General features: G+C 49.2%; 1 protein-coding gene across 1 annotated transcript; it reads left to right on the plus strand.

The window, feature by feature from the left end:
* Window positions 1-31: 31 nt before the first annotated feature.
* Window positions 32-25258, plus strand: LOC128769713 (collectin-12-like). Its single transcript, XM_053883658.1, has 29 exons — window positions 32-364; window positions 480-550; window positions 669-882; window positions 1178-1427; window positions 1545-2525; window positions 4099-4149; window positions 13420-13542; window positions 14390-14476; window positions 14536-15579; window positions 15657-16205; window positions 16273-16415; window positions 16482-16591; window positions 16662-16801; window positions 16865-16880; window positions 18358-18391; window positions 18459-18525; window positions 20036-20120; window positions 20225-20300; window positions 20965-21060; window positions 21129-21275; window positions 21564-21654; window positions 21757-21949; window positions 22182-22276; window positions 22441-22529; window positions 22598-22685; window positions 22752-22806; window positions 23507-23660; window positions 23720-23847; window positions 24656-25258. The coding sequence occupies exons 5-29, from the start codon at window positions 2519-2521 to the stop codon at window positions 24867-24869; spliced, it is 3882 nt and encodes a 1293-aa protein (XP_053739633.1). The 5' UTR covers window positions 32-364; window positions 480-550; window positions 669-882; window positions 1178-1427; window positions 1545-2518; the 3' UTR covers window positions 24870-25258.
* Window positions 25259-26930: the final 1672 nt, after the last annotated feature.

Raw genomic sequence — 26930 nt, forward strand, 5'->3', positions numbered from 1 at the left:
GATGGTCTTGATGCTTCTTCTGCCCCCTCAGCAGCTCTCCAAACATGTGACCTCCTTGCACGCTGCGACCCTAAAAAGTGGGTTTCCCAGGACAGTAATGGGGAACAGCAGCCGTCCACCTTCCACACCCGGATCCTGTAACACAGTGGGGAGGAAGGTTTGAACATGGAGGCCCACACAGGAGCTGAACCTTCAACTGCTGATGAGAAAATAACGTTTTTGTTTTGTTGTTGTGTGAAAACGTGCAGAGCACTAATCAAGACCGTGTGACAGGACTTCTAAAAATAGACCTTAACTCCCCGTGAAAACGTCCATTAATCCCAGATCCACTGAGCCAGACTGTTCCTGTTGAAACCGTGAGAAGGTGAGGAGTCACTCAAGAGAGTGCAGACCTCCATAGAGCAGCTCAGCTCTGCATCGATGTTTTTTACCTCGATAGTTTATTGGTTTTGTCAGTATAATTTGGTTCCTTTTTGTAGAATTTCATAGATGGTGATGCAATGAGCTCAATCGGACAGCAGGTGGCAGTAGTTCAACGGAGCTCCTACAGGTGTGTGAAGCCTTTCCAGTGAATCACAAAACTGTCCAAACCTCATATCAGCCGACGACTCACTGCTGCTAAAAGAGAGCTGAGCCAGAAGACTGTTCCTCCCGTCTTTGACTCATAGATCAGTGGACTTGCATGCTGACCCCTCCCCCCCACACCCTCATGGTCGGCAGGTGTCCTCATGAGGGAGCTGAAGGTCGGGTATTTGTCAGAGACGTGGAGTGGAACATATGTAAAGCCAGTCACAAACCTAATAGCAGGCAAGATGGCCGACCTCATTCCTCTAGACCGGATCCTCGGTCCGTCTCTTCTGCAACGGAATGGGCTCAAACAAGGTTGGTGTGACATCATCAATCTCTCCACACAAGTGTATTTGAGAAACATGGAGGAATAGAATGGGAAGAAATGGTAATAAACATAAAATTTCCAAAATGCTTGTTGATGCATGATGTCACGTGATGTTTGCACTTTTCAAAGCATCGAAGAATTTAAACATTAATTTGCCTTTTGGACTGTGTTTTTGATGTGATGCTGCCAGAGGTGAGAATCTAGACCTGAATCATTCTCTTGTAGAGAAAGAACAGCACATTGAGTGACAACATGTGACTGGCTGATGTTTCTGTTTCGCAGGAGGAAAATGGTTGAAAACGATGGTCCGACTGCTGCACCACAGATGGACCTTCGTCTGCAGAAAAGCTGAATAAAGCCATTTCAAACAAGTCACCTCCAACCTATTGTTGCCACTGTAGTATTGAATGAATGTTTATTTCCGTCCCACATCGAACAACTCTGCCATCATCAACTGGATCTGAAGGAGTGAAAAGGTGCAGAGAGAAGAACAGTTCTCAGGACAACAGTCAGCTTTGACCTCCAGACTCCTGTAAGTAAACTTGAGTGCAGAATGATGGATACAGTAATCGCACTGATGCTGATCACTTTAACATGCCTTGTCGTTTTCTTTATTTTTATATTCGATCTTTTTCTTATTCGTCAGCAGAGGACGCTATAGAGCAACACATCTATTGCTTCCCCAGCTGGACCTTGATGTTGCTGAAGTCTGGCTGCACGTCATAGGGCTTCTGCCAGGTGGATCCAGGAGATGAGGACTCGTAACAATACAGAGGTGCCAGCATATGTGGGGGACGGCCCTGACCAGGACCTGTGACTGCATGACATCTGGCCGCCCTGCAAGTCGCTGCGTGCGTGTTCACAGCTGCATTTATTCCCAGTCACCTCCTCAATCATCAAGAGAAATTATGTTCTGTTATCGTGCACTATTGTGGTCCAGCTCGGCTACTTTGGGCTTCCAGGTCCAGAGATGGACGGAGATTCGCCATGCAGGACCCGGTTTAGAGGAGTGAGGTTGACCATCTAGATTCTCTTGCTGTAGACACATGCCTTAAACGGCCTCAATGGCAGCAAGGATAGCTATGTAGTAGGAGGTTGTGGGTTCAAATCCCGCTCATGAATCCACTGTACATTGCTTTGGGTGAGGGAGCCTGTTGCAGGTCTTCTGTTATATGATCGATCAGTGTGGTGATTTGGCGCTGTAAAGCTGGAACTGTGGCCTGCAGAGGTTCAGCTGAGGTGGTCGGGGTGTGTAGGGGGGCTGCTCCTTGGAACGCCCCTGCAGACGGTGTGCACAGATGTGGGAACACGTGGTCTATCCTTACACACGCACAACTTCCTCTCATGTTTGGATTTCTGCAGGTCCTCAGTCACTCCGCTTGCTGCAGCGCTCCGGACCGGCTCGCAGAGCGGAGCCTGGGTCCAGCTGGAGGATTTTCCTCAGCTCTGAACTGCCGCTTGTTTTCAGTGATGCTTTCTTGCTGAGTGTGTTTTCGGAGGTGACGTGTGGCTGCTCCTCACTGAGCTGGACTGTGGGATGAGGGCAAAGTGAGGAGATCTGTGGAGGCAGCAATGTTCTGGATGCAACTGTAACTTGTCAGCAGAGGACTCTTCCTGATCAAGATGAAAGGTGAGACCATTCATTCTTCATTTTGAAGACCGTTTTCTGCTTGTTTTTCTTTCTTTCTTTGTCACCCTGTGGTGGAATGTGCTGCGACTCTTGTCTGACATCTGCTTCCCATTAGTCGTCAGATTGTTTTGCATCTGGCTGCTGCTGCTGCTGCACATCTAACAGTGAAGTACAGCGGAGGCTGGAGCCCTCTCTGACTGATCTGTCTGTGCGGTTATGGATTCAGGAGCCTGAGGCATGAATGAGCCGCTTTGTTGCAGAGAACTCCTTCAGACTCTTAATCCTCACACTTGTTGCCGCCGCATGCCGGTGGAAACGTGGTCTGGAGGTGCGGCTGATATTTACGTGGAATGACTCGCCCACCGTGGCCTGAAACTCTTAGCTTGTCTGCGGCGAGAATTATGAACAGTTAATCTGTTAGCTGCAATGATGCAATTCCTGCTGCTTATTGTTACATAACAAGTCAAGACGAATCGATTGAAGAGTGGCACGGTGACACAGGCTACTGAAGAGCAAAGTTCAAAGGTCATCCTGACTTCTTGATACATCCTTCAGACCCTGTACTGAAGCGTCTCTTTGACCCGACGACCTCCCCAGTCTGCAAGTATGTCTGAAGTCCACTGTAGTTGTACACTATTCTGGACAAAGGTCGACTATTTTCATCATTAAAGCAAGAGGCTGACATCATTTTCATGAGTGGATAATAAAGGCACCACATTATTCATTTTATGAGACATTAATGGCCACAAGAAGATGAACCTTGTGAAAGGCCTGTTGTTGACATCACGCTATGGTTCAGAACAGTCCAGTGGGAGAAGGTTGAGTTTCACTCAGTAGAACAGTAGGGTGCTTGGTTCCAGTTCTCCTCTCACCATGGAGCCAGAAGAACCACCACAAGTCAGTTTCACTCAGTCTTGCTACTGTAGCTGGAGAATGACTGCAGTCGAACCCAGATGAAGGTGAGAAGTCCTGGAAGTGGACTGGTTTTTAGGCATGAGACATGCACAACTGGCCCAGCTGAAGAGATCACGAGAGCTAGTTTTGGAGTCAAACTCTGCTGGTTCTTTGAGACGTGACATCGCTCCTTGTGGGACCAAAGGTCCGGTCCACTCTCACCCCTGTCCCCCAGCGGCCCGGTTCAGTTGAGGACTCGTGTTTCCACCCTCTGTAGCTGATACTAAAACAACTCCCCTAAGCTGGGTGCGAACCAACCTCGGCTCTGTTGGCACGAGTCACAGCACAAGTCAGATCAGGGTCAGCTCCACCTGGACCAAAGCAAACAAGTGGGTTTCTCTCTGGCCGTGGCTTCACCGCCTCGCATGAACGTGTGTTGTGGACAAGTCCAGAGAATGCACTTCTACTGAGTACACATGAGCCTATGAAAGCAAGTCTTGTTCTCACTAACCTCATCAGGAAACAAGGTGTGAATCCAGGGGGCGCCACAGTGTCAAATCCGACCCCATTGTTTAGAACCACTATGTTAATACACAAAAACAACGCAGCGTATAGTTTGTATCATTCATGTTTCTTGTGCCTTTGAGGGTCTCAAAGTCTCTTGTTTTTTTCCTTTCAGACGATTATTCCGAAGAAGAGGACGTGCAGTCCTTCGGATACAAGAGGTTTGGTAAGCCCGGTGTTGTGCTTTTGTATTTGACTATGTAAAGTAAAACAGATCACCATGATACTTACCCCTTCAACCCACTACAAAAAGTTCAGCTGCTTTATTTTCTTTACTCACTTTACTTATTGAACTCTAAGTCAAATTCAGAGACTTTAGGAAAGACATTTCAGTGGTAAACTCAAGCATGGCTCAGGCGTCAGCTTGGTTGACTTGTCCCTCGGCTGGTTGAGCGCTCGTCCCGGCTGTTTCCCGCGCAGCCCACTGAGCTGCAGTCAGATCTGTGTTTGGCCAAACCGAGGCTGAATAACGCTGTGGCTGGAATCAAAACTTTAAAATGAGCCTGCTCATTTCCTCTTCCTGCTATAAACACGGAGGTGGAATTTTCACCCGCCTGGTTGCTGACTGCTGTTGTGAAGTCGGACTGAGCTTCGCTGGGGTTTCTCCGTCCGGAGCTGCGGCTCCGTGAGAAATGGTAATCTCAACATTTTTCTGCGTAATTCTGTCTAAGTCTGAGAGCCTGGTCCCCCGCCTCCTGCGTCCATCCCGGGAGTTGTTTCAACATTCACATACTCCAAGTCGGGACGCGAGTGGGAGCAGGTATCCTGAGGCTGCGTTTGTGCCGTGTCAGCAAAGTGCTGTGGAATAATGACAGAGGTGGAAAACGCTGCTCACATCAGGATGACTTGACTCCAACACGTGTCTCTCCTCCAGCTCTGTTTTCACTCCCTGCTTTTATCTTCTTTCACTCACCAGGGAAACATTTGTCATGTTTTTTTTAGCTGAGAAGTCACATTCCTGAAGTGACTTCTTTCGGGGCTCAGGACGAGTGGTTTCAATTTACGGCTCTTTTTTACTGGAGGAGAGTGTTTTCTGAATGGCAGCCTGCGACTTGCAGCCCCCTCCAGGGTCTGGCTCTGACGTTCTGACGGAAGATTAGGCTCCTGTGTTTCCAATAAAGATGGCAGCGAGGAGATGCAGGGAGGTGCACGGGCGCCATTCGTGGATTAAGGAGGGGAAGAAGCACCAGGGCGTGAGATGACAGATGACAGAGGACACCACTGGGATTGTTGCATGTCAGTTGCAGGCATGTGATGTTGGGGTCTGATGGGTCACAGACACATGGGGCTGCAATCCAGAGACAAATCGGCGCATCCCACCATCACCATGCGATGAGGTCATCTGGGGGTCGATGAGCAGATCCTGCTCTGCTCCACATTCATGTGGATCCTGCTAAGAATTAGTCAAAAGCAGGTGAAAGCAGATGTTTTTCATTCAGACTGGAAAACGCTGACTCGGCTCGGAGCGCGCCGCGATTGACTCGTGTTACTTACACGGCGGTGCCGCAGGAGGCACTTCATTTCCTGAGCGATCATTTTTCTCATTAAGTCCCACCCCATTATTAAAAACCCCCATAAAGACTACAGACGGCGCGGAACATCCGTGAGATCAGGTTCATTCTCCCAGTATTGTTGTTTCTGCTGTGTCTGTGTTTTGAGTGTGGCGCTCTGAGAAGACCTGCTGAGCTGTTTGAAGATGGTGATGGACAGGGGAGCTAGGAGAAGGGGGAACCAACCAGTGAGGTTCTGTGACCCGAGGAGGACCAAGCTAGGATGAGGTGGAGGACTTGCTGTCAATCACTCACAGTCACTTCTCCTCTGACCTTCTGGGTCCAAGCGTGGAAGTGTGTTCCTGGCTGGGTCCGTCAGTCCGCTCTAATCTATCGACTAGGGACAAAGTTTGCCGATGGTTTTCTGTCCACTTTGAACATGGTGGCTGACATCTGCAGGCTGTCGTGGACGTTTTGTGCCGAGCTCTCCTCTCACAGCAGGTTCTGGCTCAGCAACAAGAATAGCAGCAGCGAGTCTTGATGGTGTCGGACTGGGCTCTCTGTCTTTCTGCAAACCTCCTGACATCAGTGTTGCATTAGAAAAAGTCCTCTGGCTGTGAGCGCAGCCAACATCAACCTCTGCGGTCGCTCTTGTTCAAGAGAAAAATGTGCAGCGTCTTGCAGACACAGTTCTGTTGTCACTCTCCAACGTGATGATGTTGGCAGCCTGCTGTGCAGTATGGGCTGTTTATGCTTTCGTGTTTGTCGACTAAAACGTCTGCCGTGGTGTTGTGAGGTCCAACTGGAGGGCTTCCACTGAGTCAAGTGTTTCAGATGGCCACTCGCGTCAGGCTTGTGTTTGTGTTTTCACATCTGCTGCAGAGGAAACGCTGAGAACTGCCGGGGTTCTTCAGTCATGCAAAGATGACTTATGAAGTGTTTAATGGGGTTATTGGTGGGTATAGTAGCTCCTGCGCTCTTGTGTTGAATTGTGGTCGAGTCTTCATCGCCTTGTCTTGTCCAGGACAGGCATGAATGTAGATGGATGCATGAAATGGATGGATGGATAGATGATAGATGGGCGTATGGATGGATGGATGGGCAGATGGATAGATAGATAGATAGATGGATGGGCAGATGGATGATGGATACTGTAGTTGGATGGATGTGTCATGGTTGGTGGATGGATGAATGGATGGATGGATGGATAGATGATAGATAGACATATGGATTGACGCATGGACAGATGAACGGATGGATGGTGAGACAATGGATAGATGGTTGGGTGGGCAGATGATGGATGGACAGGATGGATAAATGTGCGAATAGTTGGATGGACGTATAATAGATGGATGGACTGTTGAGGTGGAGGAAACCCTAATGTAAATGTCAAAAGACAAAGAAGAAGGACAGGTTCCAGCCGGAGCTCATCATTCCTGGAGAAAGAGTCCCGGATGAGTGAGGAGACTGCTGTTGTGGTCCATCCCAGGAAATGTCCAGTCAGAAGTTGTGATATGGTCCTTAGGCTGCATTCCACTTGCACTCAGCAAACTACTCGTCCAGGCTGACGTCAAGCCTGCGACAGTGGGGTGGTCTGAGTTCATGGAATTCTCTTGAAAGCCATCAGATGTGGACCTCTTAGACTTGTTGATGCGACTGTGTCTTTGCTGCCTTGATACATTTGTATACAACGTCCAATGTTATCAACACAGACCACAGTCCAGCTGCTCAAACTATTTCTCATGTGGTCAGTATCTGTGGTCAGTGTGAGTCAGGACGGAGCGGGCTCTGCTCCCAGGGTGTGTGCTTTCACTGCCTCTGCCGGGCACCCAGGCTTAAAGGTGGCCTGTGTGTGGTCGTGGCATGGACCGGGACCCTGGACCGATCGGCCCATGATTCCACAGACGGGCCACACAAAACCTCAGCGCACAGATGGTCGGCGCAGTAAACCACCAGTGTGTGGCATTGTGGTTCTAGTCAGCGATGAAAGCTGTTTGACCGCTATTCTCACAGAACTCAGGATTCGCGGAGCCACAAGGCTTTCTCCGTCGAGCCTGTTGCTCAAGTGTGTGGAATCACACACAACTGTTGGAGGAAGTAGGTTTGTTTTCATGGTGAATCACGCGTGTCTGTTGTCAACAGCGCAGAAAGATGATCTCACAATGATCGAACTGATCTTCATTGCCGAAGCTCTTGATTTACGTTGCCCTCTGGATGACCTTGTCAGTGACTAAAACCAGGAACCTCAACTATTTGGACTGTTTGTTCTGTAATCCGGGCCAGGACTCTGGACAACGGCTACTCTTGAACATCTCTTTTAAGTAGTGAAAGAAAGAGGAAAAAAAATCCAAACCTGATTCCAGGCTGAATTCAAGGCCCTTTATCACGCCGCAGCACTTGACATCTGGTTCTGCTCCGACTGAGGATTGATGATGCAGAAGTCAGTCAGGATCTGGATTCACACGGAGCTGTTTCATGCAACATTACTGGAGTCCGTCACGCCAACAACAGGCGCAGATTGGTTTTTTTTTTTTTTAACCTTGTGTTATTTTATCAATGGAACTAAGAAACAACTTTAAGGCCCATTTATGCTCCCTCTATGTGCCAACATGTACCCGTCCATCGAACCACGTTACCTTCACTGATCACTTGCTTCCATGCGTCTTTATGTTGGTATTGCTGTTCACCAATATATCCAACAAACCAGCATGGCGACTGTGGAGTCAGTACTGATCATGTCGCTCTTGCACAAAAGAGGAAACGGAGGCAGCGTAGCAGGAGGACCGGGAATTTCCACCATTGTTACGTCTTCCTCGTGTCTCAATAGAGCTACTTATCGAGTAGTTACAGCAACACTGCCCCCCATGGTTTCCAGTGCTACTGCTTTGTTTGGCCATACGCTTTGAGGAAACATGCAGAAATACGGTGTAACTGAAGGCAGAGCAAGGACAGATGCACGGGGTGGGGATGACTCTCGGGGTGATCAGAGTCACAGACAGGTGGCGATGACGGTTGGGGAACGTAAGAAATGGAGGGAGAAGTGGGCGACGTGGGTGATTGTTGCTGAGTCAGCGCCTGATGGGAAATACTGAAAGACAAAGAAGACTTGCAGCATATAAATACCTCACTCCGGTGTGTTGGCTGAATTAAATGGCTGTAAAAAAGCTTCAGCCTCAGCTGCAGTTTCTCAGAGAGTCTTACATAATTGGGTTCAGGATCCGCTGGCTTCCAAGCATGGCTCCGTGCATCACCTCACGACAACTGCACTTGTAACTTTCCATTCCAGCGTCAGCCTTGTTCCGTAACACTCAGCAACACTCGCAGGGACTGAAAGTTCCAGAGAAATGACTGCAGCTGAACGGTAATGCCGCCTGTCTTGTTTACAGGTACAAGTCCCAGTGAATAAATAGAAAGCTCTCGTAAACATCTTCAGCTCCTAATCAGGCACAGATGCCGTGTAAATGGAGTCAATCTGCTCCACATTCGCCGCTAAAGTCTCGGCTGCAGTGTTTGTTCAGAACAAAGGCAGCGGGCTAGTTCCTCCTGCACAACCTTTCAACATAGCTCTCATTCCTCATCTACGTTCTGATCTCGTGTTTGTCCAATTCTGAGATGCAGATTGTTCTGCGTCCAGATGAGACTCATTGTTTTTCTTCTGAGATCAGAGGTTACACAGGTGTCTCTCCACCTTGAAATTCACTTTATTCAACTGCCTGTATTGGTGGTGTCACACTCAATCAGAGTCCAGGTCTCTGTGTTGGTTGTTACAAAACACAACCTGTCGCTTCTCTATCCTCGTCTTTTCTTTCTACTCGTTCCTTCTGCCTGGACCGATGGAAGTTGCTCTGGACTATATGTCGCATATTCATGGCAAAATAGGTTTGATAGATCTGTTTCAAGAAGCGGTACCAAAGGTCCAGTCATTTGTTTTCATCGCTCCCGACTTGAACCATGAAAAGCTAGTATTTCTACTACTATATAGTATCTTTTAATCATGGGAGGTGAATGGTGATATGACTCATCTGCAGCTGCTCTCACCTGGTCCACCCCTTCAGGTGTCCGGAATGTAGATGGGAACTTCAGTTGCAAGCAGCGGCCGTGTCATTTTGTTATGATCTGTAATCTTGGGTGCAGCTAATAATCCGGTGCGTTCTATAGTCTGGATATTAGGGTAAACACTTCCTTCCACCAGGCTCTGACTCTGGTAATTGGCTTAGCAACATCCTCTATTCTAAACTGTCTCACCAAGGCTGTTCAAAAAAAGAAATTTGCTCCGTTTAACTGGACAATTTGTCGAAAATCCTTCTTATGTTGAATCCGTCTGACTGCGGTTGAGAGCGGAAGAAGTGATTTGTGTTTTTAACAGGTTCTTCAAAGTCACCGTCCAGCGGCGTCAGCTCTGGCCACTGGCTTTGTAATGAGGGCCACGTCCTCCCGCTCAGACTTGTTGACGTCTCGGTGCTGCTATCTTCAGGACATCTATAAAACCCAGATCTGCGGACGTTTCAAAAACAAGCAAAACACGAATAGCTCTGAACAAAAACGGTTCCTGCCAAGCCTGGCACGAAGAGTCAGCGCATCACATGTTGGCATCTGCCCTTTGATCCTGGCTAACCAGGCCCAGATGTTTGATGAGGCCGCTGTGAGTTAAAAAAAACATGTCCTCGCTAGCTGAAATATTTAAAGACTCTAATGTCCAAGCAATTTGTCTCCGTGGTGAGTTGCTCTGTTACTGAGCGTTTGCTCGTAACATTCCTGCTGGCGAGGCCTGATGGAGGGGGCGATGTTTGGGCCAGTGGGCAACACCGTGACCCCAGGCGGCTCGGGTTTTACTGTTGTCTGATGAAAGACGATGAGATGGATGCTATTAGATCGTGAACCATTGGAGCATGTTGACCATCTGCCTCAGTGAGGAGATCGTATGGTGCCTCTGCCTCATTCTATGAGCTATAGATCTATGCGACTCTCACAAGGGCACGTTGTCCTGCCGCACGCCGTGTCGGAGCGCACAAGCCCGTCAACGTTCGAGTCGGCACTTCGAGTCGTTTTCATCTTAACCCCGACGGTCCTCGACCAGTCACTGTCACGGCAGAACGATGGAGTCTTTTCTGACCGCGACACCAAGGGAGCTAAAGGCTAACGTCACTTGAAAACTTGATTGACACATGTGGATTGTCAGTGTCGACCACATAGGAAACACTATAAGGATTATTACTCTTATGAAGAGCTAGAATACAAAACTAGAATAAAGTTTTCCTGGCAACAGTCTGTGATGGGAATCTGTCTGCTTCGTCGAAGATGAAAAAGCAATATGTTCTTAAGCTGCCGGGCCTTTAATAATCAGCTTCACTTACCAGACATTGCACTGTGATCTTTTCTGTCCTAAATAGTTTGCATTTTCATTTGACCCCATTTTCATTTGAAAAAAGCTACCAAGGGTTTTGGTGCACTCAAATCCAGTTAAAATGAAGTGTTGTTGAAAGCAAATAGTCGTGTTTTCACTGATGTTTTACTGAGTTCCATGTTGTTTTATGTTGCTGTTTACAGTTTGTTATATTTAGGTTCTTCATCTTCAAAAACCTCTGATTTTGCCTTTGCGTTTTATTTCACATATAGAAGTCAGCAGAAAACACATGTAAAATCATCATTTTCATTTCTCAGTTTGTGTCAGTATCGAGTCTCGACTCTCCATAGACGACACACTGGGGAGTCTCTGCAGTCACTTGCTCATGAGCGCTACGGTTCGACCCGTGAAGATGGAAGCCAGAGAGGTGAAGCAATGCTTGTGGTTTCCTGTGGGTTACTGTATATGGCTGAATATTAACACTCGACCCAGAGCCGCTCTTCTCCTCACAGGCCGTCTTTGTGCGGCCACAAGTGGGACGTGACCCGCGGCAGGTTTGAAGCCTCCTCACGTATGGAACTAGTTTGGTGCTGACACTCAGATTTGCTCCGAACGTCTCGCCATTGGGTTCCTTGTTCTCAGCTTGTTTCTGGCTAATTCATGGGCATAAAATGAACCATTAGCTGTTTCTGACTGGAAAGGCTCTGAACGGAAACCTGTCTTTCTCCAGACGGAACCGTTTTTTATTTTATATTTTGCTTTCCTCCCGCACCTCCTCTGTGGGGTCCCCTGGCCCGACGCCAACATGCTAATTGGGGTACCCTGGCACTCGTCCACCTTCTTCTCATTTTAACGATTCAGTGTTTTTACATCTGCCCCTAACAAGAACGTGTTGTTTCTTGTAAAACCTGATTCCCTGAATGCACCTTGTGCACCGACGTGACACACAATCCTGCCCTATCTGAGAGAGTCCAGTCATGACTCAGTGCATTGTGGGACGAGTCCATATTGTTTCAGTTTCCTTCCGTGTCACATGATTAGCGCCTGCAGCTTTGTGTACCAACATCCACACTGTGTCACCGAGACCATGCGTGGAGCCCGGAGCTCCAAAAACTTGCTGAGGCGGCAGGAACGAAGACCAAGCAAACATCCCAGACTCCAAAACAGTTTCAGGTGTCCCAACAGGCTCGTGCCTCTGACGGTTCCGCAGCTTGAGCTCAGATCCTCCGCAGACTTGCCTCTCGGAGAAAAGCCTTTGTTGCTCTGAAAGTGTGTGAAAAGTTTCATGCTTGACCCTTCAACTCTCTAAGTAGGCCATGTCAGTGCAGCGAGGATCACAGAGCGAGAGCGGTCTGTCTTCTGTCGCTTGTCTGCTTGTTTACTCAGTGTGATGTTGTCTTTCAAGCAGCATGTGGTCCTGCCCAGACGGGGGGGCCCCCCGACATGAGGCTCTCGGCTCACACAAGGACAACAACGTATCCATGTCCGGGACCTTCGCTGGGCCCCTCTGAGATGCTCGGACATGCTGTTTGCACAGATGTGTGGGTCCCCCCCTGGTGGTCCTGTCCTTGCCTGGTCCACAAGTCTGACACGATTTAGCCTCTTTACAGGGACGGGCTGGGAACAGCGGCTGATCCCGGGTGAGCAGAGAGGCTCATTTCACGGGACTTTAAAACAGTCAAGTCAATGAAAGTTGTATTGTTACAGTGCAGCAAAATGCTTGTCGACTCACGAGAACGTCCCTCAAATCCGTCCTGGATCCAGATGGCACTGATCATCAGGTTTCCTTCTCCATTGTAAACATTTCCTGAAGAATTCAGTGAAATAGGAAGTCATTTTGCAAACAGGCAGATGTTGTACATCATGACATCATGTTATATAACTACTTCTGTGTTTCTTTTACCACTTCTCCCACTACTGATACTGCAACTGCAATGGCAACCTCTATTCTACAACACCAAATGTCTCTAGCAGCGTAAAACGTTCCTGAGCTAAACTACAGGAGACATAGACTATTCATTATTTCTTACTTTTCGTATTATTTTCCTTCCAATGGGTGAGGCCCATTTTCACAGGATTGTTGGTCCATGAAAAGTAATTGACATTTGATACATTTTTATATGGCATTGTTTTATCCAGCTGCCCCCTGTGGCCATTGTTATATTACAGGCGCACCTTCTCCAGCAGTCGTGTGGCCGCTATGTTTGTTCTGAAAACATCATTTAACTCTGCAAGACTCTGTTTGTTCCGGCTGAAAACAAATTCTCATTATTCTCAGTTTTACTCACGCCATCATCTCTGATAACTTAAGGATCCCAGGTATTTTTCCAGGCAGACATGTGACCCAGGCAGTAGGCCTGAATGGCAGCGAGGAATGACAGAAGAGAGCGCTTGTTTGGCTTTTTCTCTCATATGTGGAGCACATGTGCCGTGTTTTTAAAGTCCTCCATTCTCGCCTTTTCACGAGCCCAAATGTTTCCACTTGATACTTGGCTGGAAAGAGATGCAGCATGTTCCATGTTTGAGTGATGAGGAACTTCTATTTACTCCACTATGTTCCAGGGTTGTGTTTGCGTTGTCAACGCTGTGTTGTCTGTTGCAGGGATCCAGGAAGGATCGGAGTGCACCAGGTGTAAGAACGACTGGGCGCTGAGGGCGTCCATCGTGCTGCTCTACGTGCTCTGTGCGCTGCTCACCATCGCCGTGGCTGTGCTGGGCTTCAAAGGTGAGCGGCACAAACCCTGACGGCTTTGGAGTCCAGGGCTGTAGAATGAGACGGAGGTGTGTTTCTGACAGAGACATCCAAAAGACTGAGCCGCTCCAGCTGAAGGTTTTCAAGTTGTTCTGACGCTGCTCATCTGTCATTTCCCTCGATGATCAAAGGACACTGTGTTCTGAACCACCCAACAAGTCCAACACTGATTGGTCTAACATGCCCCACGTTCCATGTCCTTCCTCTCTGACTCGTGTTGTGTGACAGTCGGATTGTCTCCTCCTGACACGCAGGTTCCTTTCAGACGGTCGAGTATCTGGGAATACTGACTGTCCGGAGCGTCAGCCGGTCAGGATTGTAGTGGGCTTTTCCAGCCATATGTCAGTGGTAGCGTGAAGCCCTCGTGATTTTCATGGTTGCGGTCTAATGTCTACCAGATGACCATGTGGCGACGACCCTGGCTTCACAGCCGAGAAGAGCTTTTTATGAGGTGGTCGCAATTTGTTGTCTCATGAACCGCAGGTTGGCTCACAAGTGGGTGCCGGTTTAGAAGAAGCCAGCGAGGAGTTGTGTCATCTCCAGCAGACCCGGTTCACACAACACAGTGCTGGCTCATTTCACTTTAACTATTAACTATATGCAGTTGTAATAACCACCAATACCAAGGTTGGAAGCGTCTTCTGAGTGACAAGAAGGAGTTTCAGAAGCGAGAGCGACTGTGAAGCCCATTTATTGTGTTGAACAGCAACATTTCTGACTTCACTATAGTGTAATCTGGGTTTCCAATATTTTTAAATAGATAATAGCACCCCCTGCTGGACAGATAATGTTTGAGGTTACATGTTTCCCACTCTTCCAGTGGTGCAGAGGATGGACAGTGTCACCGAGGGACTGCAAAACTACGGAGGCAAGATCAGCTCGGTGGAGTCGGACCTGAAGAAACTGGGTGAGTTTCTTCCTGCCTGCCGTTTGATTTTGACCTCTGACCTCTGCTTCCTTCCGTAGACCATCAGACTGGAGAAACATCTGTGAACGCCTCCAGCGAAATCAGGAACTTCAAATCCAACTTGGAGGCTTTGCAGAGCAGACTGAACGACATCGCAGTCAGAGCCACGACAAACAGAGACATTCTGGACAAATTTAAGCTCACAGGGGACGACGTGGAGAACGGACACACGTCCCTGCGCAGCTTTCTGACCGGCAACAGCGCCTCACTGCGGGCGATCAACCAAACGCTGGTCTCCCACGGCGGCTTGATTGACGACCTCCAGACGGACACTGCGAGGCTCCAGTCAGAGCTCCAGGGACAGGTCAAAGTTCAGGGCCAGACGCTGGTTGGCATCAGCGCACTGAACATCAGCCAGTTCCAGCAGAGGAACCTGCTCAGCAGCCTGCAGAAGACGGTGGAAGACACGGGACAGGCCGTGCAGAAGCTGCGGAACGACTTCCAGGGCCTGCAGCAGACGGCCAGACAGACCCAGGCCGACTCGGACTGGCTCAAAGAAAAGGTCCAGAACCTTCAGGTTTTGGCGGCCAACAACTCAGCTTCAGCCCGGGCCAATGGAGAAGCTCTGGATGACCTGGGCTCTCAGCTCAGCACGCTGGCCAGCCAGATCCAGAACACCTCCTCTCTCACTGAGGGACACGACCGGAACCTGCGAGAACTTATGGACCACCAGAGGGACCACGATAACGCCACCTCTTCTCGGTTCGATGAGCTGGAAGCCCGACTGGACCGGCAGGAGAACGACATGGACCGTGTGACGGGAAACGTGACCTTCTCCGCTCAGCTCCTGGGAGCCATCAGCTCTGACCTCAACGGCCTGAGGTCCTGTGCCGAGACGGTGATTCGGCATTCGGATCTGTTGGTGGGCCTGAACGGAAGCGTGGCCGAGACCCAAGCTGACAGCAGGGAGCTGCGGGCGCAGCAGGATGATCTGGCCTCGCGGCTGGACAAGGAGGTCAGCAGCCTCTCAGTGGTGATGGAGGAGATGAAGCTGGTGGACAGCAAACACTCGCAGCTCATCACCAACTTCACCATCCTGCAGGGTGAGAACACCAGGCCTCAGCTCTTCCCTCTGTTGGTCAACAAGCTCATCATTCTTTCTTCTGCTCTTGTTGTTCAGGACCACCAGGTCCAAAGGGGGCCAGGGGTGACAGAGGCTCTCCGGGCCCGGTGGGCCAGTCCGGTCAGAAGGGGGACAAGGGGGACAAAGGGGTACCAGGGTTGGTGGGACAGAAAGGAGAAAGGGGCCCTAGTGGTATACCAGGCCCGGCCGGTCCAAAGGGCGCGGCTGGAGTTCGAGGACTCCCGGGAGCAAAGGGCTCAAGAGGATCTGGGGGTAGGCCTGGAACTCCTGGTGAGAAAGGTGACCGTGGAGCTCCAGGGCTTCCAGGGAGGGACGGTCAGCCAGGAATGACTGGCCCACCTGGACCCCAGGGTTTCCGTGGAGAAACGGGACTTGCCGGACTGGAGGGTCCACGTGGGCCGGTCGGCCCCATCGGGCCTCCTGGTCCACCAGGGCTGCCAGGGCTGCCGGCGGTTCTACCCCCTCCTCGGGCCTCCCAATCGCCAGAGCCTCCCAAACCTTCTCAGTCCTCCAAACCAGCAGCGAGTCCAGAAGGATCCGCATCCAAGCAGGTGCAGCCCACCGTCGCCACCACCTCCACGCCAGGTCAGTGGGAGGCAGGGACGCGGCTTCCAACTTAGCTAGGACTGACCGCCTTGTGCTCCGATCCCAGGATGTCCTGCTGAGTTCAGGAGATTTGGAGACAGCTGCTACTACTTCTCCTCAGGCTCTCAGAGGCTCAACTTTGATGAGGCGTTTGAGTTCTGCACCAACCTGACATCCACCATGCTCATCATCAAAGACAGCGAGGAGCAGGTGCGGCCGGTCAACCCATCCGAGACACACTGCAAGTCATGACAAACCTTTCTGTTTCCTCATCAGCAATTCATCAGGAATGCCATCGCAGGGAAAGGCTATTTCTGGCTGGGCCTCACGGACCGGGAGGAGGAGAACGTCTGGAAGTGGGTGGACGGAACCAAGCCGGTCTTCAAGTGAGCGTGCCGCCGGTCGCTCTTCCTCTGTTGGCGTCCTGGTGTATGTAACTGAGCTTGCTCCTCTCAGGAAGTGGAAACCGGGTCAGCCCGATAACTGGACTCACGGCCATGAGGACGGCGAGGACTGCGCCGGACTTATCCACGAAGCCAACTGGAACGATTTCTACTGCACGGATCGAATCGGCTTCATCTGTGAACGCGCCTCTGGTAGGTCAGCGTGATCTGCTGCAGTTGGCTGTGCCCTTTCCATTCATTCACGTCTTCTTTCAGCAAAGGTTCCAGCGTCGTAGCGCCCGCCACGTGAGCTTCGCCCTGCGGAGCAGCCACAGATCCTGTCTTGAGGACTTTAGGACTTGTGTGAAGCCGACTGATTCAAACAGCATTTAACGCCAAGACGATGATCTGTCTTCAGAGGCACTTGTTGTGGTGCTTCATCGCAAATCATGCACATATACGACCCATATTCTTTAGTTTCTTTTGAATCTTGATCAACTTAGACCAGAGACAGTCGACGTTGGTGTGTCGTCCCTGTTGCCAAACATGTCTGTAAATAGTGTTCTTCATCATTAAAGTACTACCTTGTATGGCTCCCAAGGAAATGACTGCAACCTGATGATTTCAGTAGAAATGAAACAGAATATATTCCTCTTCTACAGAGTATCAATGTGCTGCTATTTTACGAAAGACTGACTGTTTCTTAGAGTGTGTGTGTGTGTGAGAGAGAGAGGTATGTAGAACATGAAACGCAGCCGTCACTTGCTGATTGTTGTTTGATTTCAAATAAAGTTGTCAAATTTGGAATTGATGTGACGTCTGTGATGAATCTCAAGCTGTTAAAAATAATAATAATAAATGAAACAAAAACATATCGCAGGTTCCCATAAAGAGGTTGAATCAATAACTCATTTCATTTTCCATTTCTTCTTTTGGGTTTTGGGTGCATCACTTTCAAACTCAGTCAGCAGGACGATCCAATACCCAGGACATTTTATATATGTATTTAACCCTCTTATTGAAGAAACATAGCAAATACAGCGCTATGACCATAAAACGCTTTATTTTCACCAATTCTTGTTGCTAACTACGCGGCGTAATATTCACAGAACAATGACTAATAGTAAATTAATCCGCCCAGGACATTAAAATGGGTTCATATTACAAATATAAACTTAAACATTGGTGGATAATCGCCTACTGACCTCGTCTGACATGCCGTAGCCAGTGTCTTAACAGACCAATCAAAGGCGAGAACGGCATGACGTCATCGCGCTGCGGCCGTGCCAGCCAACCTGTCTTTTATCTTAACATTTAAAAACTTTGCAAGCATTTGGAATGTCGCCTTCTACTGCTGGACGGGTATGATACATTACTATAGTTTGACGATTCCATTAGGAACAAAAATGTGTCTTCACCAAAGGCTGATTTAAACGCACATTTCAGTCATTCACAGTGACGATTTAATGAATGTTTTCATCACAGTCCGTTCAGTCTCACTCACATGGACAAGAGCCACAAGAACCAGCCATATATAACTATCTTTATATAGTGCAGTGTCATCGCTAACGCAGCGTCGGGGTGACCGTCATGTGATCCTCAGTCAATACTGTTATTATTATTTAAGCAACTCCCCCATTATTAAATGGAAACTACATGGGGAAATGCCATAAATTATACTATGCGTTTTAAATCTCAATTGCGTTTAAAAAGCGACTACTCCTCCGACGGATTGAATTACCCGTCATGCTTTGCGTGTTGCTGTCTAGCGAAGGAGCGACTGTGAAGCGGAGCCGCTACGTTGTGACATTTCCACTTTACTATGCGGTTTCATCGTGGGGATTGAACTAGAAGAGGGTCAGAGACGTAGCCGTTTGTTGTTGTCCAAGCAACAGAGATGCCACTCTTCGCCACCAACCCGTTTGACCAGGATGTCGGTGAGTCGCCATCGGTGCTGGTGCTAGCTCGAGTAGCGACGCGCTGGCATCTTTGTTGGTGTCGAGGGCGTCTGTCTTCAAGCTGTCGGGCTTATTCACCGCCGGACACTGGAATGCTTTTTAGTATGGCTTCATATTTTTCTCATTTGCGTTCTCTTTGTAATGTGTTTATCATGTGTCCCAGTCAGACTGGAGGCGTTGCAGCTAATTGCTTAGCAACCACGAACATCGCTAATGGCAGGTTCCAACTAAAGCTTTTCGTTTGCAAAGAGAGAAAAAACAAGCTGTCATCGTCACGTAATGGTCACATTGTGCGTGCTCCTTCTGCTGATAACAGGGAAGTAGGTCAGGTGCGCAGTTATCTCGCCTTGTTGTTCAGTGATAACGGCAATGCAAATGACGCCGCGCTCGCTGTGTTGTGGACAACCAGCTGATTTGTGTTTGGTTGGCGTCAGGCGTCCATTCATATCGTGATACAACACGCGGAGCTGCTTCACACGCTGCGGTGATTCGTCTGGGCGTCTGGCTCGACTTGTCAACTGGATGGAACGAGTCCCAGTTCCAACCACTTATAAAAGCGAAGAGCTTGGTCATAACACAATGGAGTCTCATTTTTGTGAATGTCACAGGGATCAGTGCAAAGTCTGCGGCTCCGCAGGAGAGCCGGAGGAGATTTCAGAGGGAGATTTCGACTGGCTCATTTCCCCGGATCTTCCTCTGTGTCAGCCTCTTGTCCTGATGAAACCTGCTGAAATCATTTCAGCACCACATGTGATTGAACTAAAATGAATTACAGCCAACTTCACCTTTAGAAAGTAGGCAGTAATGTCTCACAGACCGCAGTTTTATTACGATTCCAGACGATTATCCTTTCACTGTGGTGGTATTGCATCTTCATAAACTTGCCTCATTGAGACGTAATAATTCACGTGGGGCCACCTTGCCTCGTTTCTCCCTCCTCTCTCCGATCAATAACTGAGTAAGAGCTAAGTGAAGTTCAATATGACTCTTCCTCAGCTAAAGGGGTTGTCATATTTGAAGTTAAAAACACACGTTTGCACGTCAGAATTCCTTCAGTTTTTACCCCTGCTCTGAGACTGTCTACGTTTAATGTGTTGTCAGGAGGTTTCTGAGTTCGCTGCAGCGCTGAGGAGCAGCTCTCACCCAGGAGAGGACAGATTGGCTGTTCATGTCAACCTTTCAGAGCAGACAGAGAAATGATCAAGCTCAGTAAGAGAGCAGACCAAGCGATGTACGCCAGGATCAGTAAGCATTCAGACAGTGGTGACATAAGCAGTCTTGCCTGGAGGAGGACCATGAGGATGTCATCGTAGTCATGGCTTGACCGTTGAGCAGATGAGTTCGTTGGGTGCATGCGTGCACTTCTAATTGAATTACTTCCTTTTGTCCGACTGTTCAAGCAAACTGATTTATCGGGAATTCACCTTGAAAGTTTGTGCATGATTCCAGTGTTTGAGGTCATAAACAATGTGACGCTTGTGTCTGACAGAGAAAGCCACCAGTGAGATGAACACAGCCGAAGACTGGGGCCTCATTCTGGACATATGTGATAAGATCGGACAGTCACGCACGGGGTCGGTACTCTGCCCTCACACCTGAGCAAACGTGTCATGGCGGTCGTCTGATCGTCTTGTTAGTGCCTGTGCTCAGCTACATGTAACAAACCTTTTCATCGCAGGCCGAAAGAATGTCTCCGCTCCATCATGAGAAGAGTGAACCACAAAGATCCTCATGTGGCCATGCAGGCGCTGACGGTAGGTTCTCAGAGAAATTCTTTGGTGACACATTTGTCATCTGTGAATAAACACCAAAACTGTCATTGTGTCGTGAGCAAGTTGGAGGTGACGGCACATCACGAGTGAGCCCTTCTGCATCGCTTGACAGCGGAAGTTTTTGGTTTTCAGTCGCAAAAAATGTTGAAGCAACACAACAGAAATCAGCACTGCAAGTGTGTGTTCTTTGGATCACTGCTTGTCGTTGGCAATTGGCTGTATTTGTTCACAACATGAACCGAGTACACAGAGGAGACTCCCCCCCCTCCATCACGTATTGCATAAGCCAACTGTCGATTGCCTTCTCGCTGACGTCTCAACGTGTCCGGGTCCGCCCGCGGTTGCTGTTTTCAAGGTCAAACATTGGCTCAAACACAAGTGCGTTTGACTTAAAAGTCAACAGACCCGCCTACTTTGTCATGTATTATTGCCCTGTACAATTTCAAGATTTTAACGAATAATCTTGGTAGTTGGACGTGATAATCTGTTCTAATCTTAGTCCTCCAAAAGCATCTTGAAGTAAAGGTGAAATGAGAAAGTCCTGTTTTTTAGCTCTGTATTCGCGAGCGTGTCACTCATCTCCTGCACACTCTCATGATTGACGGAAGCATCCAGCCATCAAATGACTCCGTCACTGCTCTCACAGCTCCTGGGTGCCTGTGTGTCAAACTGCGGGAAGATCTTCCACCTGGAGGTTTGCTCCAGAGAGTTTGCCAGTGAAGTCAGCAACGTCCTCAACAAGGTTTGCCCCCACCCCCCTCACATGCAGGGTTCTACTGTGCCGTGACTGATGCGGTTGTTTCTGTCCAGGGACACCCCAAAGTGTGCGAGAAGCTCAAGGCTCTGATGGTGGAGTGGGCGGAGGACTTCCGCAACGATCCCCAGCTCAGCTTGATCTCCGCTATGATCAAGAACCTCCGCGAGCAGGGTGTGTCTTTCCCTGCTGTGGGCTCCCAGGTTGGTATGTCACTCGGAATCACGTGTGTATTTGGGGAGACCTGCAGTGTTTTGATGAACAAAGTCAGGGTTGGTCAATTATTTTCCCTCTGGGCGTGTGCTCATGCTTTCTTTCAGAAGATTTACTGTTCCTGTGTTGAGTCTTGTCTTGGATGCTAAGTGTGATAATCTGTTGAAAACCTTGGCTGCCACTTGAGCCGGTGCTCCCCACTCTCCTTCATCTTCAAAAGGAACTGTATTTGATGTTTTCAGCACGGCCGAGGTGGTTCAGTTTAGCTTCTGTTGCAGGCTGCTGAGCAGGCCAAAGCCAGTCCAGCTTTAGTGGCCAAGGATCCTGCCACTTCCTCCAACAAGAAAGAGGAGGAAGACCTTGCCAAAGGTAAATGGACGTCTCCCAGAGTTGCTGGTGGCTTGTTGAACTGGCTGAATGTCAAACTAGTTTTCTATAACATGAAAGCTACTGTTGATATTTTGCGTGCAGCTATCGAACTGTCGCTGAAGGAGCAGCGGCACCAGCCCCAGTCCTTGTCCAGCCTGTACCCCAACACCTCCAGCCTTCTCTCCACACACAAGTCGGACGGCAGGAAAGTCCGTGCCATCTACGACTTCGAGGCTGCTGAGGACAACGAGCTCACCTTCAAATCAGGGGAAATCATCACCATTATTGACGACAGGTACGACAGGACGCATGCATCAACGCCAGTCCTGGGGCTTAGTCGCGTTAAATGAGTCATGATCTCTGAGTGTTGATACCTGAGATGGTATCGACTACTCAGAGTCTCTCTGTGTCTCCTCCGACAATCGAAGAGTGTGTCGCTGTTTGATTGTTTTTGCTTAAACTAGTGGTTTTTTTTTCTTGATGAATCAGAAATGTTCACTCAGAGAGTACTTTGTTTCTCATCACAGCGATCCCAACTGGTGGAAAGGTGAAACCTACCAGGGCACCGGTCTCTTCCCCTCTAACTTCGTCACTGCTGATCTGACTGCCGAGCCTGAGATGAGTACGTTCTGTTGCATGCTGGTGCCCCATCTCTTGACCGCATGACTGGCAGCTGAGCGATGTCAAGTAGCGCAGTTTCCTTTCAGATAAATCACCATTAAATCGATACGTTATTTTGCCATGGAGTTCTCAAGTGTGTGTAACATTTTGGATCCACCTCTACAGTGAAGACTGAGAAGAAGTCGGTCCAGTTCAGTGAAGAAGTCCAGGTGGAGACGATCGAGCCGGAGCAAGAGCCTGTTTACATCGATGAGGTAAAGGTTTGGTCCAGTCGCTTCATCCCCACAATCGTCTGGAATCGCGACTTTGTGTGTTGGTGCAGGAGAAGATGGACCATCTCCTGCAGATGATCCAGAGCGCAGATCCAACAGACAACCAGTCGGACAGTGTGGAGTTGATACAGCTGGAAGGTAAGTCTGAGCACTGGAACCAGGTGGCACCGGAGCAAACATGCTTTGACCTTTGTGGCTCCTCAGGTGCTTGTAATCAGATGGGGCCGCTCATTGACCAGAAGTTAGAAGATATCGACAGGTAGGTTGCCGAGTTATGAGCAATACATGTTTTAATCACACTGTTGTACCAGCTTCAACTGTTTCTGTGCATTGTGGGAGTCGTGTGTGCGGCCGTTTTGACAGCTGTACTCAGCTGGACATGTCCCTCTCTAGACTAGCCTCTCTGTACTAGCCTCTCTGTACTAGCCTCTCTGTACTAGCCTCTCTAGACTAGCCTCTCTAGACTAGCCTCTGTAGACTAGCCTCTGTAGACTAGCCTCTGTAGACTAGCCTCTGTAGACTAGCCTCTCTAGACTAGCCTCTGTACTAGCCTCTGTAGTAGCCTCTCTAAACTAGCCTCTGTAGACTAGCCTCTGTACTAGCCTCTCTAAACTAGCCTCTGTAGACTAGCCTCTGTACTAGCCTCTCTAGACTAGCCTCTGTAGACTAGCCTCTCTGTTCTAGCCTCTCTGTACTAGCCTCTCTGTACTAGCCTCTGTAGACTAGCCTCTCTGTTCTAGCCTCTCTGTTCTAGCCTCTCTGTTCTAGCCTCTGTAGACTAGCCTCTGTAGACTAGCCTCTATACACTGGCCTCTCTGGACCAGCTTGTTTTCGAGAGGGCCCATTGAAGCAGTACAGTAGGAGCTGAGGATGGTGGCACAGGATGTTGCCTCGGTGGCCTGAGGGGTCACTGAAGTGCACTGAAGCGCACTGAAGCAGCTCATGCTTTCGTCACACAGGAAACACTCTGAGTTGTCGGAGCTGAACGTGAAGGTGATGGAAGCTCTGTCTCTGTACGCCAAGCTGATGAACGAAGACCCAGTCTACGCCATGTACGCCAAACTGCAGAGTCAGCAGTACTACATGCAGCAGCCGGCGGGTGCCGTGCAGCAGGTACGGCCCAGGAGCTTCCCTCTCCCATCTCAAAGGTGCTTGAGCGTGAGTGTCCTCAGCAGCAGGTCTACCCGGGCCAGCCCACCTCGGGGTCCTACGTCATGAGCGGAGCGGCGGTTCAGGGGTACAGTGTCCCGATGGAGCAGCTCCAGGCTGGAACCCCTATTCCTGGCCAGCAGGCCCCAAGGTCAGTGAGGTCATATCATGTGTTGCAACCTTTGTCTCTGCGTATCGTCTTCCATCTTCAGTAGAGGCCCAGCTAATGGAGGAGGACGAAAGTGAACGATTGAAGTTGTTTAAGTCCATTTATCTTTTTACTTCTGATCATCTGCTCATACGGTTACCAGCGTATGGAAGCCCAGAACGGCAGTGGATTCAGTGAGAACTGTGTTTTCTCAGCGTAGCGGAGATGATTTTCTTGTCATCACGAAGGTCTGACTGCTCCCCGTGTGGCCGTATTTTGAGTAATGCTGAGCAGACACCCGCCCCCTGCTCTTCAGCAGTGACTCCCTTCGCTGGGATTTTGATACCCGACACTGAGATCTCATGGTGTTCTTGTCAACATGTCGTGACCTGACTTGACCTTTTACGGTAGGTGCTCAAGGATGCATCCTGCGGTTGTCCTAAACGCCCCCTACTGGCGAGACACGGTCCAGCCCATTGTGCCTCGCTCAGTTCCCATGACAATGACCTGGTCCTTGCTTCAGGTTGAAGGCATCCTGAAGTGTAGGTCGGTCATGTAACCTCCCATTTCCACCTCACACATCACAACAAAGTTTGTTATCTTGAGATAACACTGCGACAAGTCGTCACCACGAGATCAAGACTCTTAAAAAGAGCCACATCCACCGCCGCTCGCGGGTCCCCAACCTTTATTTACAGTGCAGATCCTGCTCATCTTCCACCTGAAACCAAGATAAATCTGTTTTCATTTGTGCAGCTCAGAACCAAGGCCCGTATTTCCTCTCTTAATCTGCTCCCCCTGTTTCCCACAGCGACGTCCGCATGTACATGGGTCAGCCGCCCGTCTACAGCGCCGCCCCGGGCGGCATGGCTCCCCCCGACGCTCATTCCTACCAGAGCGCAGTTCCTGGTGCCGCTCCAGCTGGCGTGACTCAGACTCCGAGCTACAGCGCCCCCTCTGGTCAGAGCATAGCACCTTCTTCAGACGGCCCTCAGGCCCCCTACTCAGAAAAGGCCTTACTATAGGACGCACTGCTGTGGCAGCTGACGCGCTCAGTCCAAGGTGATTATTTAAATCTCTCTTAATACCTCTTAGTTTCTTTTATGGTTTAACACTCATCATTCCGATCACGGCCTGAGACTTAATCGCCATCGATCGTGAGGTTTGGAACTGTGCAGCTTCATGTTGCATTTTTCCCCCAAAATTTTCTGCTCTAGATCAAAACTACTACACATTAATGGTAACTTAATAAACTCTAATGAAGCCGATCGATGAGACTTTAATATTTGGCTCGGATCACATGACTCGGCGAGACGCTGAGACGACACTACAGAACTGCACACTAGCATGGCAAGGCTGGCACCTCGCGCCCGAGCCGTTGGTAACTTCTCAAAGTACTGAAGACACTTTCTGTTGGGGGGGGGGACTGGGGGTGCGGGAGACTGCACAAGACTGTCGGGAATTTGGGGAGGGAGGGGGGGAGTGTGGCGGCGAACTCGTAGGTCTGTGGGAGACTCGGCAGCCTTGACGTCACTGAAAAGTCAGGCGCGCCGTAGAGTCGGTCAGCTGCAGGGCCCCGTCAGGAGCCGCGGCTCCAGACCCCGCCGAGACTCCAGGCCGGGTGTTAGCACTCACCCGCCCTGCACTCCTGTGCTGCACTTGAGTTGATGTAAAGATCATGTGCGTTTGGAACGGCAGGGCGATCGTGTTCAGAGGAAGCACTGCTCACTTGAATTGTATATGTGGAATCGCTTCAACCCTCTGAGTTGATGGTGATCAAACCTCAACGAGCAAATCCGCCTCAGACTGTGAGAACTGAACAAACCTTTACATGGACAAGCCTGTCGCTCCGATGGTTCCTCCACACACACACACACACACACACACACACACACACACACACACACTCACGCGTGTTCTGGTTGTCCATGTAAGGGACGTCTCGGCCAGGGCCGACCCACTCCGTCTCAACACCAACCCGACGCTCACGGTCCGATATTCCATGTTGTTTTCGTCCCCCCTGGAGACTCTGGCTGAAGAAGCACCTTTTAATGTGTTTTGGTATTTTGCTTCTGTTGGAAATGAAGTGTGATTATTTATCGTCACCGCCGCGACCGTCTCCGAGCGTTGAAGCCACGACCGTGCCAGTACTTGATTTTAACACTCGCTCGCGTCACCATCAGAAAGGATTTCTGCTGACGCGGCTCGATGGGCCGCGAGTCCCGCGCTCCGCGGGGTGCGGACGGATGTGACTTTGGTGGAGATGCTGCCTGTTTTTATGTTTGAAACATAATTATTGTAAAGTTTCTGCGTGAACTTGTACCCTGCTGTTCATATGTCTTCTTTTAACCATAATTATTGATTAGTATTCACAATAAAACCAGGCCAAATGTACAGACTCACACCCGCGCTCTTTCTTCTCTCGTCATGTTCTGCAGTTCAAGGCGCTCCGAGATAGAGGCACTTGAGTTTTCACCACTAGAGGGAGCGCTCTGTTTGCAATTCGAGTCGGAGGTAGTCAGATGAACGTTCTTTCATTTAGAAACGGAGTATTTAAAACAAATAACCTTTGAATCGTGTTTTTTGTCTTGTGTTAAACTAGCTTGGTAAAATCTCATCTATTTAAAAAAAAAAAATTCTTGCACTCCTTTATTGTCCCTTTAATTTTCTTTTTTTTTTTTAGTTAAACTTTGTTTTTCTCGCAATTTTTATTTACTAAAGCTAATGCGAGTTGTTGTTTAAATTGTTTTATTTCAATGGTTGTTGGAACAATACATACATTTAATAGGTATTTTTGAACTCTGTCACTCATATTTTGAGATCCATAACATGTTTAAGAATTTTACTTTTGAGTTGTTATTGTATTTTGTTTTTTACTGTTTTGTCAGTTTAAGTTTGTTTTGAACTTAATTCTCTCACCACTGTCAGATGAGTGGAGTGGTTCTCTCTCGTGTCCGTCCTGGGCTGAGCCCATAAAAACAGAAACCTCTCTGGCTCAGCAATAAAACAGTCAGCTGAGGTTCGCTCTTGGCCGAGCCAGTGAGCAGAGTCCGGAGCTGCCGGAGTTTCAGGTGGAGACTAGCACC

The sequence above is a fragment of the Synchiropus splendidus genome, chromosome 13 (genome assembly GCF_027744825.2).
Source record: "Synchiropus splendidus isolate RoL2022-P1 chromosome 13, RoL_Sspl_1.0, whole genome shotgun sequence".
In the NCBI taxonomy this organism is placed as follows: Eukaryota; Metazoa; Chordata; class Actinopteri; order Syngnathiformes; family Callionymidae; genus Synchiropus; species Synchiropus splendidus.

Bases quoted from the DNA above. Each gene is read 5' to 3' on its own strand.
- LOC128769713 (XM_053883658.1), top strand. The intron at 16,416-16,481 runs GTGCGGCCGGTC...TTTCCTCATCAG, and splicing joins TCAAAGACAGCGAGGAGCAG to CAATTCATCAGGAATGCCAT. The intron at 22,807-23,506 runs GTAGGTTGCCGA...TTCGTCACACAG, and splicing joins AAGTTAGAAGATATCGACAG to GAAACACTCTGAGTTGTCGG.